General features: G+C 35.8%; 1 protein-coding gene and 1 long non-coding RNA gene across 7 annotated transcripts in view; both read left to right on the top strand.

Moving 5' to 3' along the window:
* The first annotated feature begins 32 nt into the window (after positions 1-32).
* LOC132124157 (hepatocyte nuclear factor 4-gamma-like) lies at positions 33-10596 on the top strand. Of its 6 annotated transcripts, none has more exons than XM_059535023.1 (10): positions 33-131; positions 5332-5500; positions 5883-5977; positions 6783-6889; positions 7464-7622; positions 8320-8407; positions 8482-8634; positions 8737-8973; positions 9822-9935; positions 10109-10596. In XM_059535023.1, the coding sequence occupies exons 2-10, from the start codon at positions 5337-5339 to the stop codon at positions 10240-10242; spliced, it is 1251 nt and encodes a 416-aa protein (XP_059391006.1). In that variant the 5' UTR covers positions 33-131; positions 5332-5336; the 3' UTR covers positions 10243-10596. The 6 variants fall into 6 exon arrangements, with proteins under 6 accessions (XP_059391006.1, XP_059391005.1, XP_059391004.1 ...); XM_059535022.1 differs by lacking the exon at positions 33-131 and adding an exon at positions 375-439; XM_059535021.1 differs by lacking the exon at positions 33-131 and adding an exon at positions 437-574.
* Positions 10597-12811: 2215 nt separating this feature from the next.
* Positions 12812-18746, top strand: part of LOC132124155 (uncharacterized) — a 38873-nt gene continuing 32938 nt past the window's right edge. The window contains exon 1 of the long non-coding RNA XR_009426724.1: positions 12812-13112. This is a non-coding gene — a long non-coding RNA (uncharacterized LOC132124155). The remainder of the gene's footprint in view (positions 13113-18746) is intronic.

Raw genomic sequence — 18746 nt, 5'->3', positions numbered from 1 at the left:
AAACGATGTTCGACTTCTCATTGAGAGAGAGAGAGAGAGAGAGAGAGAAAGAGAAAGAGAGAGAGAGAGGAAATTAGAGATTTGGCGCCCTCTTCTGATAAATTTGGAGAACGTCAAAGACCCACTCTGAGGTAGTTGAAACGTCAAACGATATTTCTGTAAAACTAGGAGCTGAGAAGGGTTCAACCAGTGTTCATAAGTAGGCTCACAAAAGTGTCCGTTACATTTTTATGATATTATAAATTCAAATGTTTCCTTCTTGACTTTATGCTTCGTTTGTCCGTGTTCTTTACAGTGTGAACCCACGCATAGGCAAAACGATTCATGTCTTGTGTTTTATTGGGGCTAGTTACTGTTTAACATCTCCACCCAACTTTCAGTTTGTTTAGTAAATCGATCTAATGAGGCTCCCCCAACACCACCAAAAGTATTATCCAATGTAAGGATTTTGACATGTCAAACACTTCATTTGCTCTCTATAAAAGCCTAAATATCATATTTATTAGCATACATTTTTGACACAGGGCGTTTGGGGTTTGGTGGATTAATGCAAATCTTGTTGGACGTGGAGAAGGTAAGACCAATGCGGTCATTGAATCTTTTGCCTGGATATGCAGTCTTAAAAGAAGTCCTTGCTACAACATTTTGACGGTAAAGAAAGTTTCGCTCGTGCAGTTGTGACGTCAGCATTCCTTAAATTAGGTAATTCTCTATTTGTGCGTTTTAGCCTATTATTATTTTTCGTTTTGACACACACACACACACACACACACACACACACAGAGACTCGCGTATATATATAGAAAACAGTCAGGATTTGTGTTTTCTGATATTTTATGTCGTGAAAACAAATAAGTGGTGCCTGTTAGGCTATAGCTACTCTTATATTTCGTATTTTATAGCCAATATTGCTGGAATAATGTTTTAAAATATTTATTGTCATTTACAGTTTCACAGTTATATTTACTTAATGTAATTCTATAAAAGGTCGCCTTTTACATTAAAAATACGCCTTTATATAATTTAGGTCTGATAGTTATTTCAGGTGCCTGTGTAGAAGTGACATTACTGGGCTCTTTTATGTAAAACTGAATGTACTGCCTTGATACTGTGAGGTTTTGGGGTGATATTTTACTTCTAAACAACTCTAGTTTGACCTTGAATTTATTTTACCGTTTTAGTGGTATGACATCAACTGGCTAATGTAGGTAATATTATGCAGTGTGATTTTTAAGTACAGCATTCATCTTTCAGCATCGGAGCTGATAGTGAGGTGTAATGTTATTGAAAATAGATTGCATGAATGGCCTTTCCTATCAAAACTCTTATCACGTGAGCATTTGAGCACTTCCTCATTTAAAACATTGTTTGTTGGAGAGAAGTTAAAATGTAACCTGTGATGTGGCCTCAGATTATCCCTGTGCTTACTGAATCTATCTTCAATCCTTCATTCTATTTTATATTTTTCTTTTCTTTTAGTATTTTGTTGTCTTTTTTCTGCTATTCTGTTTGACTTTCTAGTTATTAACTTGCTCCACAAGGCAATATAATGTACAGAAAAGAGAGTACTTGAAAAAACCACAGATCTTTTAAAATAAAAAAATAAATAAAAATAAAATAAAAACTCTTAAAAAGATAGTTTACCCTCATGTCATTCCAAACTCATATGCATTTCTTTGTTCTGGGGTCAAAATAACAAAAATAAAACATTTGGACCCCATTGACTTCTATGGAAGAAGAAAAAATATGTATCGTTTGTAATATATTACTTAATTTTTTTCTGTGCAGCAATAAAAGTAATATACACAAAAATATTGGCATAAAACTTACTTTAAAAAATATTCACTAAGTAATTACTAATACATTTTACAATTAGTCATGAAGAAATGGCTAGTGACACACTGAATTAAATGTGAAATTTAGAAGGTGAAAGACTCAACTGATAATTTTTGTAAAACCGTCTTTTTTTTTTTTACACCTTTTGAAAATATTTTTTACAATGTAGGTAAGGAAGGAAATGAGGGTGAATAAATAAACTCTTTAAGAAGAAAAGCTCATCAATAATGACTCATAGATTCAATATATTACATTCAAATAATTCTTCTAATTTAAATAAACGTTAACATGCAAAACAGAATTTGTGTCAGACGATTGTAAATGATATCTATAATAATTAAATAATTGCAACAGAATTCTGGAACTGCTTTTTTAAATTTATTTTATTTTTTTAATTTTGTAATTTTTGTAAATTTATTTGACCAATTAAAAAACACCATTGATTTACAGTACAGCAGGGATTTTGTTTTTTTTGATGGTGTATTACTTTGTAAGAATGTAATTTTTTCTGAAAAAAGGGCCTGTTGGTTTGGCTGCACCAATAAAACCTTGTGTTACTTTCTGGAACGAATACTGTTATCTCTTCATCCTTCTGATAAGTATAGGATAAGGTGAGAAGATAAGTTCTGTTCAAGGAGGTGAGGAGTCTTGGCCAAAGCTCCTCCCTTGTCTTAGAAGATGACAAATCAGCATTCTGAAGCGATGGTCAACCTTAGGCTGCCCTCAGTTCTCTCTCCAAGAGACACTGTCCCGGGACGACTTTAAGTAGAGATTGTCAGGCAGGGATGAAGTTTTCACCAACTCCTCTTCCTAAATCCTTGTTAGACATGGATGTAGCCAATTACTGCGAGGGCCTGGACCCGACCTATAGCACACTGGGCTTTGAGAATGCAGAAGTGCTTTATTGTGGTGGTGAGTGCTGTGCATTTAGTCCAGAATATGAGTTTTTAAGTACTTTATATGATGCAGATGGGGTATATGCATCTGCTTGTATTAATAAACAGACGATCATTCTGCTTGAAGTCTGTGTTTGCTATACCGTTATTAAAATGCTAATTGAATTAATGTCAGTTCAGAGATTCTAACTGATGTTCTACATGTGTTGTATTTTTATTTGCTTTTTTATTATGTAAAGTGCTTTGAGAAGCTGCTTTAAAAGCGCTATATACAAATAAAGATTTTTATTATTATTGATGTTGGTGTTAATTTGGCTTAGTATGACTGTCTCAGACTTGTCTGCAGGGGACGGATGGTGTGTCATCACTGGTTTAAAAGCTATCCGAACTGTTTGGAATGATTCGTCCCAGCAAAATCATTCACCTCAGCCTAAAGGAGATAATTGTTAGCTAACTATTTTGAAAGTTTTTCCATTCGGTTTAAAATTCAACAGAGGGTTTTGGTCAAATCCTGAGAAAAGAGTTCTGAGTCTCAGGATTAGAGACTGGAATCTCCATGGGTTCATAGGTTGGGAGAGTAGGACAAAATGGGGTATGTTTAGGTGTAAATTAATAATTTGTACAACTCCAAAGTTAGTTCAAAGCAATACAAGAGCAGCAATTAACTCCTGAATACCAGAGGAGATATTCTGAAGCATGAAAGGATGTTTGTCCTGTGATGTTATTTTGTATTTTTTATACATTAAATAAAGGGACAGTCACCCTGCAGCATTGTGGGAAATGTTGCTCAAAGGTACATTGTGGATAGGGCAACTCTTTTAGACTGGCTCAATTACATCACTACAATCTGATGTGATTTATCCACTTTGGTTCTCCATTAACCTAATGCTGGATTAAAATTGCTGAAGAGATTTCCCAGTTATCTTTACAGTTCTTTACAGCACATTGAAACACAGAGATAGAGAAAGGCCATAAAATAACTGGAATACAAACTGTTTAAAGGTAAACGCACAATCTTAAACATTGCAGATGGCCAGCTAGAAAAAAATCTGTTGGCTGAACTTAATTCAGTTGGATTTTCCTAAAATAATCAATACCCAAATACCTTATGTAGTGGAAATGGAACAGAGTAAACCCGATACAATTAGAACTTTCATTCTGGCTAGAATGAATCTGCTGCAGTTGCTAAATGCTAACTAGTAGTACAACTGAAAAAAGTTAACCTAATGTGCTTTGTTGTGGTGACATCTACATTAATTGATTCCAATATATATATTCAAATGAAAAAAAAAACGTTTTAGAAATTTAAATGGGTTGCATACAGTGAAATTAAGCACTGACCAAAAAAAAAAAAAAATCAAGCATTAAGCATTAACTAATTTTAAATCAGGGAGTTATAAGCAAAATTCACATTTTGAGTTTGCAAATGTTTGCATATATTATAATGTAAGAAAGTGTTTGGATGGATTGGTTGTTGTTTGGCTAATTTGTATGCACATCTTGGCATTCTTTAGCTTTCTTGTACTTAAAGGGATAGTAATTTTCTGTATTCTGTGAAACACAGAAGAAGATATTTTGAGAAAAGTTGTCAATGGTAACTAAAACTGCTTGGCTACCAATATTTTTTTCCAAATATTTGCAGAACAAAGTCATGAAAGTCATATAGATTTGGAACAACGTGGTGAGTAAGCAATGACAGAATTTCTTTAATTAAACCCATAAATCTGTGAATGTGTTGAAGTTGTTCACATACTGATTTTCGTTTTCGAGTGTAAGTTCTGTATCACCTTACTCTGAAACTAACTACTTCAAAACATGCTCTGCAGTTGTACGAAAGCCGACCAGATGAAATTGCTCTCTGCAACCACACGTGCCCTCAAATTATGTTTTATTCTGAATGAGAAGGAATCACTTTCGGAATATACTGAATCAGCTGAGATTGCTTTCAACCTACATTAACATTTATCCACGAGATGTCAATCTCCATTGAATATCTATCCATGCGATAAAACAGGCTAATCCTAATTAAGTCTGTCCTACAACAGCGGGAAGCTCCAATCAGTCTCAGTGCATAAAAGGCTAAAGTCCCCTGCTGCATTTCTTTTGTTGAAATGTTATGATTTTGGATGCACAAAGGAATGATTGATTTTTCATCCTGGTCTATATGAACAGAAGGTTGCCGCTCTCTGTTGTATTAGAAGGTCTTTTAGGATGAGCATCCTTTGTTCATTTATGCAGAATTCTTCCTCATTCTCCTCATTAGCTGTTATCATTGAGAGACTGAGTAAAAAGGCTGAGATTTGATAGACGCATCGTGCTGTTGCTTTATGAGACTCACGAGGCTCCTTGTTTGTTAGCCTAACTTGAATTAGCATGCTTAGCTTAGCAGCAGTAGATTCCCACTATTTAACATTCTGGATGTACAATGGGCGTGATTCTGTATTTTAAATGATCTAAAACCTTCTGAATGAGCCACCCAAGTGATTCATCAAGCCCTCGCTTGACTGAACTGTTGTTGCATCTCAAACCAAAGTGTTCAGGTGGCAGTAACATTATGTGTGATGATCCCAGTATTGACTGTCCATGTTGTTTTTTACAGAAAACATGCCGACAGAGCCCAGCATCAGTCAAGGAGAAAATGGCGTGAGCTCCAACTGTGCAATCTGTGGTGATAAAGCCACAGGTAAACATTATGGCGCCTCCAGCTGTGATGGCTGCAAAGGCTTCTTCCGCCGGAGCATCAGGAAGAGTCACGTCTACTCCTGCAGGTACCCAACTGAGATGTTTACGTTATAAAATTAATATTGTGTATTGAAAATACTAAGGAAATGTGTTATTTTAGTGCTTTAACGTATGAATCAGTCTCGAACTTGTGAGTTATCAATTTGAATTGGTGTAATTAATCCTTATTTGACCAATTTGATGACCCATAAGCCATGACTTCTGTCAAGTCCATATAAAATGAACAGAAAGAATCATTAAAGATGCAATTAAGGAGCTGGATTTGTTTAGTGAAAATAAAATCAGAACCAGACAGTTCCAGTTCTAATTAGAAATAATGCACCACTTTTTTAATAGATCTATTGCTGAGATGTTAATATGGTCATTATAAGGATCCATATTTAGTTATTCATTTTTACTTTTGGGCAGGTTTAATCGTCAATGTGTTGTTGATAAAGACAAAAGGAACCAGTGCCGTTTCTGCAGACTTCACAAATGCTTTCGAGCTGGAATGAAGAAAGAAGGTACACATTTTATATGCATACTTTCCCCCCACAAATACTCCATTTTCCCACAGTTTCAAACAGAATGGAGTAACAAGGAAGAGGGAAGAGAGTAAAATAGATGATGCCATAAAACTTGCCCTGATTACACAAGGATGTTTAGTTTATTGGATGTATAACCTTGGCTTAGACTTTTATGATGGGCGATCATGTGCTCTCCACCTCACTTTCCGTGCGTACACGTTGTTCAGGACTGCGGTCAGTTAAAGTTTTACCTCTAGCTTAGCTTTTCTTTTTGCTCACTATTGTTTCCTATTGTTTCCTAAAAATTGCTTAAACCAGCCTTAGATTGTTTACCAGTCTTAGCTAGTTTAAGCTAGTTTAAGCTGGTTTACCTGGGTGACGAAGCTGGTGTTCATAGACTGAAAACTGGTCTTCCAGTCAAAAGTCTAGATATGAGAAAAATCACACATCAACAATATAACAAAAAGGTTACAAAAGATCCATTTTGATAAAGAAAGGTATTTAAGAAATATTCAAAAATAAAAATTGTATTCAAAAACATTTAAAAGTAATTCAAAATACAGTAACATGGCCAGTAGGAAATATTTATGGCTTGTAAATTTTCCCATTGCAGTGTTTTATGTTTAATGACTTTAAAATACATTACAATGAATGCTTCGTTTTGCTAATACTGTATCTTGGCAATGTGTGAGATTTTCTGTAAATAAACTTGAGAAAAACACCCATCATCTTGGCTAAACAGTAATTACTCTTAACTGTTAGTAGCTCACTAATCAGCAAAATTGTTTATGCTTGTTTGCAGCCGTGCAAAATGAGCGGGACCGTATCAGCTCGAGGAGGAACATACAGGACTCACATGACCTGCCACCAATCACAGCCCTGGCTCATGCTGAAGCTCTCTCGCAGCAGGTAAACTGTCCTATCAAGGTTAATCGAAACGCTCTCTCTCTCTCTCTCTCTCTCACACACACACACACACACACACACACACACACACACACACACACACACACACACACACACACACACACACACACACACACACACACACACAAAGAAAGAAAATATCAGCAGAAAAGGGCAGAGACACTGAAAAAAAATGGTATCTGCAGCAGTAACATTTATTGCTTTTGAGCAATAAATCATTTCTATGATTGTCAATTAAAGCAAAGGTGTATGGTTTAATGCATTATGCTAGAGATAAATAGTCACCAAAGACAAAAATTAACCAACAGGGCTGATAAAAGAAGGAAGAGAGGTTTCATTACAGTAACTCAGTAATGAAGTTCTGCTCAGTAGTTATTAATGACAGTGAGAGATAAATAACAACTGAGCACTACTTTCTTTAAGCATTAGTCATCAACATGTCTAATTATCTGCATGAGTCCCTGCATGAATTTATTCTGAGAGAGAGGTAACAGCCTGTGTGAAAGCATTTTTAGAGGACACGGTAAATTCGGTTCTTTTCTGGTTTGTCTCCCAGCAGATCAACGTCGCCAGCCAAACGGGTCCTGCTGATGTTTCAGAGAAAAAATCAGCCACTATCAGTGATGTCTGTGAATCTATGAAGCAACAGCTGCTTGTTCTGGTAGAGTGGGCTAAATACATCCCGGCCTTCGGCGAATTGCCACTTGATGACCAGGTAATGCCTGTTGGAAGGCAAAACTGGCAGTGCTAATTGGGGAGGCCCTTGGGTTAAATTGCAGGGCCGTTCACTGAAGCTCAATATTTGCTATTCACATGGCTGATTCAGTTTAGCCTCCATTTAGCACGCTGTCTGTGTTGCTCTAAATTTCAGATTTTTCCCATTGCGTGTATTGTTATTGAACATGCCGGACCTTCAAATGTTTAAATATGAAATATGCTCAAAGAATTAAAAAAAATAATTTACGCCATGTATGTTAGATTTGAGGTTTTTAGTAATACACTAGTATACTATATACACTAAAAGTTGGCAAAATAATTTTTTGCATTGTTTTTTTATGCATTAAAAAATTATTTTTATTTTGCATTATACTGATTATACTGGTTTTTTTTTGGACACATGCTGTAAACCAATAAGCAGGGCACCTGCTGGTAGAGACTGTAACTACACAGTGTTTCTAAAAATCTATTAAAATATAAATAACATTTACAATATTAATTTTTTACTGTATTTTTGAACAAATAAATACAGCCTTGCTGTGCATTAGAGACTTCTTTTGAAAACATAAAAAATCTTACCAGGCTCAAACATTTTCTTCTGCTTCTTTTTTTTAATATTTCATTATAGTATAGCAGATATTCATTTCATTGTGTTTTACAGAAACATGTTAAACCAGGCCTGATTTTTCTTTCAGGTTAGTTTATTACGAGCTCATGCTGGGGAGCATCTTTTGCTTGGCGTGGCTAAGAGGTCAATGCCATACAAAGACCTCTTGCTTCTAGGTAACTTCCAATATTTATTTTCATCATTGAACATAATTATTCTGTAGATAGACAGATTTCCTTTTTCCATGCAGGAAATGGCTGTATTGTCCATCGAAACTGCCCTGAGCCGGAAATAGGTCGTGTATCTAATCGAGTCTTGGATGAACTGGTTCTTCCTTTCCAGGACATCCAAATTGACGAGAATGAATATGCAGCTCTAAAGGCCATTGTGTTCTTCGACCCTGGTATAACGAATGAAACAGGGCATTCATTTAACACCCACTATCACTCATGCAAAAACAGCCACATATGTTACCATCTCTTTTTTTTTTTTTTTTTTCTTCCAGATGCCAAAAGCTTAAGAGACCCCTCCAAGATCAAGGCGATGCGTTATCAGGTTCAAATGAGTCTGGAAGACTACATTAATGACCGGCAGTATGACTCGCGTGGGCGATTCGGGGAGCTTTTGCTGCTGCTTCCTACTCTGCAAAGCATAACCTGGCAGATGATAGAGCAGCTACAGTTTATCAAGCTTTTCGGTCTTGCCAAGATAGATAACCTGCTGCAGGAGATGCTTCTTGGGGGTGAGTAGGAGGTGAAGCATTTAATTGCAGGGGCTTTTGGAGCTGAAAAAATGCTTTATGATCATTTTTTAAACTAGGTGAAAGCAGGGAGATTATTCGGTAACAAGTCTGCTTAATCTTTCTCTTATAATACTGCATATTATACTGGAAAATTATGTAATATGATGAGGCAAAATTATGCATTTGCCGTATTACTAAACCATAAGACATTAATTAGACTAGTGTGTAGATGAGTTTTCCTGTTTGGTGTAATGACGTTTAACCTCTGTAGTCCATTTTTCCAGAAAATTGAGAGATGTATTTTATGTTGTTGAACAAAATGTGAGCTTGTGTTAACCTTATTTCAGGCATTTAACCAAAAAGCCATTCAAAAACCCATTGACTTCAGGACAGTGCACCGGAAGTGCTAAAATGCTCATTTCTGGGTTTTGACCTACAAAAATACCTGCAGTTTTCTATTGTCTTTACATCGAGACGTTAAAGAGAGGTGTAATATTATGTGCACTTTGTGCATTATATAACTTTGGTGTCTCTATTGCCATCTGTACTTGTAAGCTGGAAGTAGCATATATGCAACAGTAGTAGATTTATACGTAGATTATGTAGATTATAACATAGATTTTCTTTTCTTTACTTTTGGACATGAAGAAAACAGGCACAGAAGAATTAGGTGAACATAAAATTTCCCACCAAATCTGACCTAACTGCTTAAAATATAAATCATTATTGTAACGTTATATTTTTATTTTTATATATATATATATATATATATATATATATATATGGGATTTTGTGTAGGGAAATGCCACATTAATCCACCTCTGCAATTTATTTCTTTATTATTGCAGGTCTAAACACAGAGCAAACTCACTTACATCACAATGGTCACCCTCAGGTTCCAATAACGGGACAGACCATAGTCATTAGCTCTATCCCAGGATCTGCACAGTCACAGCAGATGGGTAAGACATAGCCTTTTTTTTTATCTGTTCCTAAATATAGGCAGTGGTTTAAAAACCAGACATCGGACCTTGGTGAGAAATAAAAATGAATCAGTGAAGCGGTTTAGGCTTAGTATTAGTTAATGATAATAACCCTGATTTGAATCATTTGCTCATTATATTCCAAGCTTTAGCTTCCCCAGATACCCCCATTCCATCTCCCACTTCAGGACAGAACCAGGAGGTCTACCAGCCACCCGGCAGCCCGGCTCTCCTGCTCCTGCCACAGCCCATGCCAAACAGACCCTCTCCTGAGCCTCCCCTTTGAGTCCACTATCTGCTACATGCCCTGTATGTTTGTATATGTGTAAATTATATGAGTTATGACCTTCCCCACATCCAGCGCAACATATTTATCTAATCAAAAGGGAACTTTCCAAATAATTTTTAAATTTATTATAAAGTGGATCACCACTAATTGAAAAATGTATTTCATTAAAGCGTCTGTCATGCTGGCAGACCTGGGTTTCTCCTTGTATCAGCCTACCGCTGTTAACTTAGTAAATGTGGATAATATTTGTTTATTATTAAATTATTGTCAGTTGCAAGGTACTTGCAACTCTAAAGAAATTTGTATTTAATTTGAAAATGTGACCTTAAACACAATAAATAAATGCTCTTAGTGCCTTGAGTTAATTTTTAAAAAAATTTATGGATTAATCAGTGTTGTGTGTATGTATAACTTTTTACAACTTAAACACATATATATATATATATATATATATATATATATATATATATATATATATATATATACATACAATAATAAGAAGCTTATTTTTTGCTGAAAGTTCATTATCCCTCTACATATACAATTTAAAGCTACTGAATCAAAAATACAGTAGAAACAATAATATTCTGAAATATTATTGCTTGTGCTGTAATATTAACACTTGTGCTGTTTAATTGTTGTGGAAACCATGATACATAGGATTCTTTATTTCATTTTATAATAGTTTGAATTTAACATAATTTAGTTAAATATTTTTAACAGACCCCACACTTTTGAATGGTAGTGTGTTTTAGTTTACAAATATGTGATTTTATAAATCAAGGTTGCTCCGGAAAATGTTGGATAAAAACTGCTAAATGGCTACTTCGTAAAATATGCTTACTTCATTAATATATCCGTATGTGTTCACTTTTTAACGGCAAGAGGAGCTTTTTGTTGTATTTTATACTAAATACTGACACATTGCATTTGAAAATCTTTTTCATATAAATATCAAAATGTCACTTGCATTACAACTAGAAGGCATATCCTTACAAATGTCAATGGACCCTGAATGCAAGGGCAACAGTACATTCATACAAGTGATTCATGTTGGAGCCATATAAAGCATAAAAAGACAGACGGGACCTAATGTTTATAAAGCACATCTCTTATTTGCAGTTTTTGTCAGTTTTCTAAAGCAAACCCTGAAAGTGAAAAGCCACTGTGAGCTATATATGGAATGTATGCAATTATAACAAAACGACGAAGCTGAGATGGGAAAGCAGAGGATCATAACATATCATCTGAGCTCGGTGAAACGGTGCTGCTCTCTGACATATCGTGAATCTCTGCCACCTCATCAATTCCAAAAGAGAGGCAGACAGACAGAGAAAGAGCAAGAACAGTAGGCTCATTTGAAACCACATCAAATCAGGCTATTTTCTGCATCTAAACAACAGCATTTGGTGCAGGTGAAGTCCATGTTGTCAGTACCACGGCGTTCATGGGAAGCTGTAATAAGTTTTGGAGTGTGCCCTGTTTGGATGATTTTCCAGAAAGCAATCTGATATCACAGGTGTAAGTGCACAAGGCCTGGGGGCAGATGAGTCGGATGCTGCCGTCAGTAGTAGCTGTCTATTATACTGCAGGAGAGCTTGGAGGAAGTGGAAATGGAGAGTGAGCAAGGTAAGATAAACATTGCAAACCCTCCAATCAACTCCATAATGGAGTGGCAGCTCGATGGGGTTAAATGGCAAGCTTGACAGGAGAAGGCTGAGCATCTAGTGATCTTTAATGAACAAGCGCACAAGGCTGAAAGCACTTATTTGTATACAAAACATTTTCTTGCTATTCAAGGCACACATCTCATCTGAGGCGTTCAGCTTTGTGTGATGGTGTGGTATTAAGGCTCGGTAAGCCTCCTCTGAGCAACGTGGAGTGGATGGAATAAGCATATCTGTTCTTCACCTTTCTGGTGAAGGAAACTCTCACACACTACCCCTTGACATTCATGACAGCGAGGAGACTCAAAGTGATTGTAATCCACATCGCCGACAAGCTGAATAGAAGGAATTTTCCTCCCTTATCTGTTGTAGAACCGTCATTTGTTTGCATAATGACACTTCCAGAATGGAGACGGCTTCTGTTACTGTGCTGCCCTTTAAACCCCTGCTTTGATTTGGCAAGGTCTCAGGCTCTTTTAATCTTAATCTTATGTGTGAGAAAATTTAGATTTGGGGATGGTTTCATGTAAATTTTTTAATGTCATATTTTTATTAGAATTAGAAAGTATTAGAAATAATATTTTAGGAAAGTGATTTAAAACAAACAAACACAATTTATTAATTTTATTTAATAAAAAAAGCAAAGAAAACTAATTTATCTGTTTTATTGATTTATTCGTATATATATATATATTTTATTTTTTATTTTTTTTTTTTTTACTGTATGTTAATGAATTTAATAATAGGCCTACGTTGATACTGAATTATATAATACAATTTTAAAGGAACCTAAATGACAGAGTTGTATAACTATAAAAAAAGATTATGAAACACTGTATAATGAACCAAATAATAGACAAACGGTGACTTGCTGACTTTTTGTTAGTTGTGGGCGGGGCCTCAGAGAACAACTTGGTCCACTAATCGCAAAAGCAATTTTATTTTATTTTCTTAAACAAACAAACAAACAAGCAAAGAAACTTAAATATATATACAGTTGGTAAATAAATAACATAAAAATTTTATTCTTATTAATTTCGCTGGCACTAAATTTCACGGAAGTGGCCTGGGCCTGCTTGATTGTTAATTAGGCCTAATACATTTCAGATTTATATGATAGGCGGATAAATATTGAAATAAGAATATTAAATTTACCAAAAATGACACATACTCCAGCTTCATTGTGGAAAGACCGCGAAGGTGAGCTACTGCTTGTTATTGTGTCATTTTTCTTTGGATCCTGAACTGGCAATAATGTTTACCTCGACACCCTGTTCTTGTAATAGTAAACTTGTCTTAAATTATCTAATGTTTCTATAGCAACATGTTTTAACATTTATTTCTCTAATTAGTATATAACTGGTGATATTTTTCTAATTGCTGACAATAAGGAATGGCATCTTTTTCAGTTCCCTTTTTATACTTCTTGCACTAGTGGCAAGGACATATTCAGTATATTTATTAAATGCTAGTATTTTGCATTTACTAGTCATCATACTGTGGGAATCTGTCATACTTTTTCAAATATCATCCTTATTTCTAAGCTATTAGAATCAATCTAGTTTTCTACTTACCAGCTAAACAGACACTAATGTGTTTTAGTTTCAGTTGATACTACTTGAATACATCCCCATTAAATTCAATTACAAAAATTGCCCACTAGGTGTCATTAAAGGCGCATTGTAAGTACAGCCACTGTCGTGATGGTTCTTATTGTGAGGAATTTACAGCAAGAGTCTCCACAAATCTCACTTGATCTTTTATTTTATAACGTATGCAAACGTGGATCAGAATTGCAGCTGCCTTCAAGACTCTTAGCTTAAGTGTTCCACGCTGGGTTATTTTATAAAGCGTTTTTTGAAGGCGTGTTCATTTATTTGTGCCACCGGTGGAATATTTTTGATTAACTCCGCTCTCCATTTAAAATGAATGAATGCTGGTCTATTAGCTGCGGTGGGCTTGAATTCAGGGTAGGCTGACATTACACCCTTTTCTGGATCAAGGTTCAAGCAAAGGAAAGAGAGAGAGCGAAAGAGAGCAAAAAAATTAAATAGAAATCACTACACGGATAGACTTGGTAATGTAAGTACAGTTTAAAATTAATGGCGTCTGTCAGGCTGGGGACCAGCTTGCCACTCAATGAGAGATTAAGGGTAAAGATTGCGCACCATCATTTTTCAGCCGCACATTTTACCCATAGTTCCTTTCCAGATCAACAGAATTTTTTGGCTGAAAGCAGGCAAAGGTGTAGAAACCTTGTGGCTGCCAGCATTGAAGGGACACATTTGGAACTTGAATGATTTCCACCTTTTTTTCATTGCCTGCACGTCTTACCTGATTAAACCGCAGTATTGCTTTGAGAACATTTCATAAATGTGGGTTTAGTCTGAGAATGGCCGACTGTTCCTGGCCTTCTCTGACACCTTGCGTTCTTGCATTATTCCCAGACAGCACAGCAGAAAATGCTCATGAAACGTATTCAATTCAAATCAAATTGATGTAGCGCAGAGTAATCTTTCTCTATTAGATGTGTCACTTTTGGCAATTGTTCCCTAATATCCTTTACTGTGACTATATAAGATTAGTGCTCTCCATGCCACCAGAGTTTTCGTGCCTTACTGAATTATTCACCGAGGCGTAACCTTCAGTTATCAGGTTAGAAAGACCTTGATTATAACAGGAAGTCAAGTGTAGAAAATCACTCTCTCCGCTAAAGGAAGTGTTTCAGCCCTTTTGGAAATTTGAATAATTCTGAAATGCACTCACAAGTAGTATAAGAAATTAATTACACAAGCACAATGGCTTTCTCTGTACTTGCAAAGCCTAATTTGTGAGCAAAATAATTCGAGTTTATCTTTAGGTATTTTTATTTTATTTTATTTAATTTTAATGCATGGCAAATGGAATGTGACCGTTGTTATTTGGAACTTCCTCCTATTAATACTTCATTTAATACTCTGAACTTTTATACTGTGTTTGATATTTGTCTCTTAAGTGACAACACTCAAATGCAGCCGAAGTTTTGTGAGTTATTTAATTTCAAATAATGTGCTAACCATCCTATTCTATCATATTTAGTTGGGGAATCGTTAATCAAAAAGAGAATGATGATGACTCCCTGCTGACTAGACTGATGTGTTGCTCTCTGCGGGGCACCGCGGCAAACTGCTCCACAGGCGTCTTCTGGAAATAAGGGAAATAGATAGCCGATCATTCTGCACACCTTGAAATTATAGCCTTCCATGCATTTTTTCCCCCTCCCCTGAACAATCATTGTAAATGAATTTAAGTTCATTACCTTCCACCCTGCTGGAATAATGCAACTCTCATTACATCCCTGATAGACAACATTTGATGAGGACATTTCTATTAGCATTATTCCATGCAGAATAATACACCCTTTATCATTTAGTTGGTGAAGGAACAAACAGAGATGTGGTCCAACTCGTTGATTATGTCTTTTATGTCCTTTTCATTACCTTTATGGTGTCATTAACTCATGTGGTTTAGATACTGCACTTAGTGGTTGTGTCTTGTTTGTTTGATTCATATATGGGTCAGTGGTATATAAGGGTCCACTATAAAGATAATAAGTAATCTAGTGTGCTCTTTGTATTCATGATGATTTCCTATGGTTTTGATGTCATTTAATGTCTTGTGGTGTAACATTAAAGTAAAAGTAGTATTTTGCTCTTACACCTTGAATACATGTGAGTGGACATTTATATTATAATCATTATTCTCTCTCTCTCTCTCTCTCTCTCTCTCTCTCTGTTTTATTATTCTACCATACACAGATCTTGCCAAACTTTTGAAGGTTTCACAGGTGAGTTTATTTATTTAATCAAAGTCACCAAGGCTGCATTTAATTGATCAAAAATACAGTAAAAATAACATTGTGAAATATTAATAAAACTTAACTTAATTCTGTTTGAATATATTTTATAGTACCGACTTTTCAGCCGTTTTCGGTGTCACATGGTTCTTCAGAAATCATTCTGATAATACTGATTTGGTGCTCAAAGAAACATTTATTTATTTTCAAAAGAACAACATTTATTTGAAAAATAGTTTATTTATAACAATTTAAAGTCTCTATTTTCACATTTAAACTATTCATTGCATCCTAATCAATAAAAAAAAAGAAGAAAAAAGGAAAGAACTTGTTTTAAATATAATCAGAAAATGTTTGAATGGTAGTGTCATATTTTATTATTATTAATAATAATAACTATCTTATTTAGTTCAAATATATTTGAATTTGCAAGAAATAATATTTTAATTATCTGATACTTTACTAGACTTATTGACCTTAAACTTGGTCATGAGGGTCTGCATGTTTTCTTTTTTTCTTGTGTTTATTTTTCTGCTTGTTTTTATATATCAAAATGTATTTTAATTCTGAAGTTAAAAACATGCCTATCATAGAAAAGATGTATTCAAGTGTTCATATGTGTGAATTCCACTGCACTTTAGCATTGAACTTTCCTGTGTGATCTGTGAGACTGTTTGCTACATCATCGGGTGCTTTTTTTTTTTTTTAAGCCTGTCGATTGAAATTGAGATGCAACACAGTCACAGGCTAATAAAATATTCAGATGCATGCTGCATTTTGCCCCTTTAGAACCCTCATGTATACGTGTGTCTGTGGGGGAAAAATGGAAGCTGCATTTTAAATGCATTTGTGCATTTAGCTTGGTGCTCTGTGAGGCATGTGTCTGGGACAGATAGTCATGACTGCTTCAATACTGCCGAGTGTGCTCTGGAAGTAAATGTCCTACCTGGCAGAGAGAGATTGGTACCCAGCATGTCTCCTGATAAAGTCAAGCGCTTCTGCGACTTTGCCTCCCTGCATCTATTTGTACTCCATATTTCAACACGGCACATATGTAACAACTTAATTTGCCAGCAGTCATAATTCTGCCCACCTACGGCATAATGAGGTGATGCTGGTTATTTTAGACTTGGCTGCATTGATGCCTGCAGTAATTCGAGTTCTGAGGTGCTTGCAGTTCCCATCTCGAATCAGCACGTAAACAGAGGTCCAACATATGCGAGGATGTTTCTCCTCACAACGCGACTGAGTTTAAGGAAAGTTCCTGGCCGTAAAATTTGACTATAATGTTTTTAAAACGCAACCCTGATCCCACAATTCATCTTGTCACGTTCTAGAGAAATCCCACCACATTCTTCACTGTATTTGCAGGCCACCTCTGCGGGAAGCATTTTTGGGGCTTTTTTCCTCGGCTTTCTTCCGCAGATGTACATTTTTTTGGCCCGAGCTGTAAATTGAAAACACCGGTTGTGTTGCTCTCTCATCGCACACCTCGGAAATGGACTTCATTCATTCACGTGAACTTCCCATAACCCCTCATGTGTGAGACACTCATCATCAAGCGAAGGCCTCGTTGTGAAGGCCGGTCCATCACGACAATAGCGGGACGAACCCAGCGAATGACACCGGCACCCTTCTACCCTCTGAGATCTGATTAGTTGCCTCCATACAATCTAGCACAATGCGCTTTCATTACCTCACAGATGTTGTCATCTCTTTCTCTCTCTCTTTCTATTTTTCCATCAGGCTCTTTTTTTTTTTTTTTTTTGGAACAAGTGTTCATCTCAGAGCTCTGATCAGCAGCCTCACTTTCATCAGTCTAATGCATGTGTCTATCCCCGGGCCCAATCTTGTGGCGGTGCAGCATGGGGCCTGGTCCTTAATCTCATTTCTTTAACCTCCTTCAATATTGGTTCCCCCTACGAGAGGCATCATGAAGATCCGGAACAATTTGTTTTCCATATTGTAAATCACCTGCTCCTGCGGTTATGAGGAAAGGCGTGCAGGAGGGATTGTAGCGTCTGATTGGGCCGCTGTTGTTCTCTGCCCAAGTGACATCATCGTTTCTGGTCATCACTGTGGGTTTGGAAACCAACAAATGCATAAATATATAAACATGTCAGTCAGCTTTGATCAAATATGTGTGTAAAAATACCAAAATAATGGTTTTATTTGGTGTCCGGGTGCACTGTAATCATGCAATTACAATAAGAGCCCAGTTAATATTGCGAGCTTCTCGTCTTCACAGTACTGAGGTGAATTAATTTGCTCAAGCAAACTGCTGATTTCTCTGCGCCCGCCTGGGAATTCATGCTTTTCAACTGCCACACTCTCTCCACAATATCCTTTATGCTACCGGAACCCAGACTCTGCCTCCAAAATCAAATGCTTCATTCATTATTCATTCTCTGTGGATGACTTCCCCGTCATTAAAATGCCCATAAGCAGTTTTATGGCAAAGACTTGGGATCTTAGTTATGGTGGAACAATAAGATGTCATGTTTTGTGTGTTTTTACTCTGTGGGTCAGCGCATATTCTTTTGTGGAGCAGCAATTTGTTGCTATGTCATCCTGAGTTAATGTAGAAGGGTGTGTTTTAATTTTGAGTTATGATAAATTAATAGTGTTTTTTTTTGTCTGCTGGTAATACTAATATATATTCACATGGAGATCTTTGTTGCTCATTAAGGTTTTTCTTTTATTTCCTTCTTCTTTTTTTAGTCTCTTATTTTCTTAAAAAAAAAAATCTTATCATTGTTTGCATACTATGCACTAATATTGAAATATTATTACAATTTAAAACAACTTTAGTTGTAATATGTTCCTGTGATTGCAAAGAAGATTTTTTTGCAGTCATTAGTTTTCAGTGTCACATGATCCCTCAGAAATCGATTTAATATGCTGATTTGGTGATCAAGAAACATTTGTGACAAAAACTCAATTAGTCGGATATATACACTGCATATTTTTATATTATTAAGAAAATTACTACTTTTATA

The sequence above is a fragment of the Carassius carassius genome, chromosome 42 (genome assembly GCF_963082965.1).
Source record: "Carassius carassius chromosome 42, fCarCar2.1, whole genome shotgun sequence".
NCBI classification, from domain to species: domain Eukaryota; kingdom Metazoa; phylum Chordata; class Actinopteri; order Cypriniformes; family Cyprinidae; genus Carassius; species Carassius carassius.
The sequence above is the reverse complement of the archived record's forward strand: the minus strand, read 5'-3'. Positions and strand labels throughout refer to the sequence as shown.

Bases quoted from the DNA above. Each gene is read 5' to 3' on its own strand.
- LOC132124157 (XM_059535018.1), top strand. From the start codon at position 2,622: ATGAAGTTTTCACCAACTCCTCTTCCTAAATCCTTGTTAGACATGGAT. The intron at 7,623-8,319 runs GTAATGCCTGTT...TTTTTCTTTCAG, and splicing joins AATTGCCACTTGATGACCAG to GTTAGTTTATTACGAGCTCA. The intron at 9,936-10,108 runs GTAAGACATAGC...TCCAAGCTTTAG, and splicing joins TGCACAGTCACAGCAGATGG to CTTCCCCAGATACCCCCATT.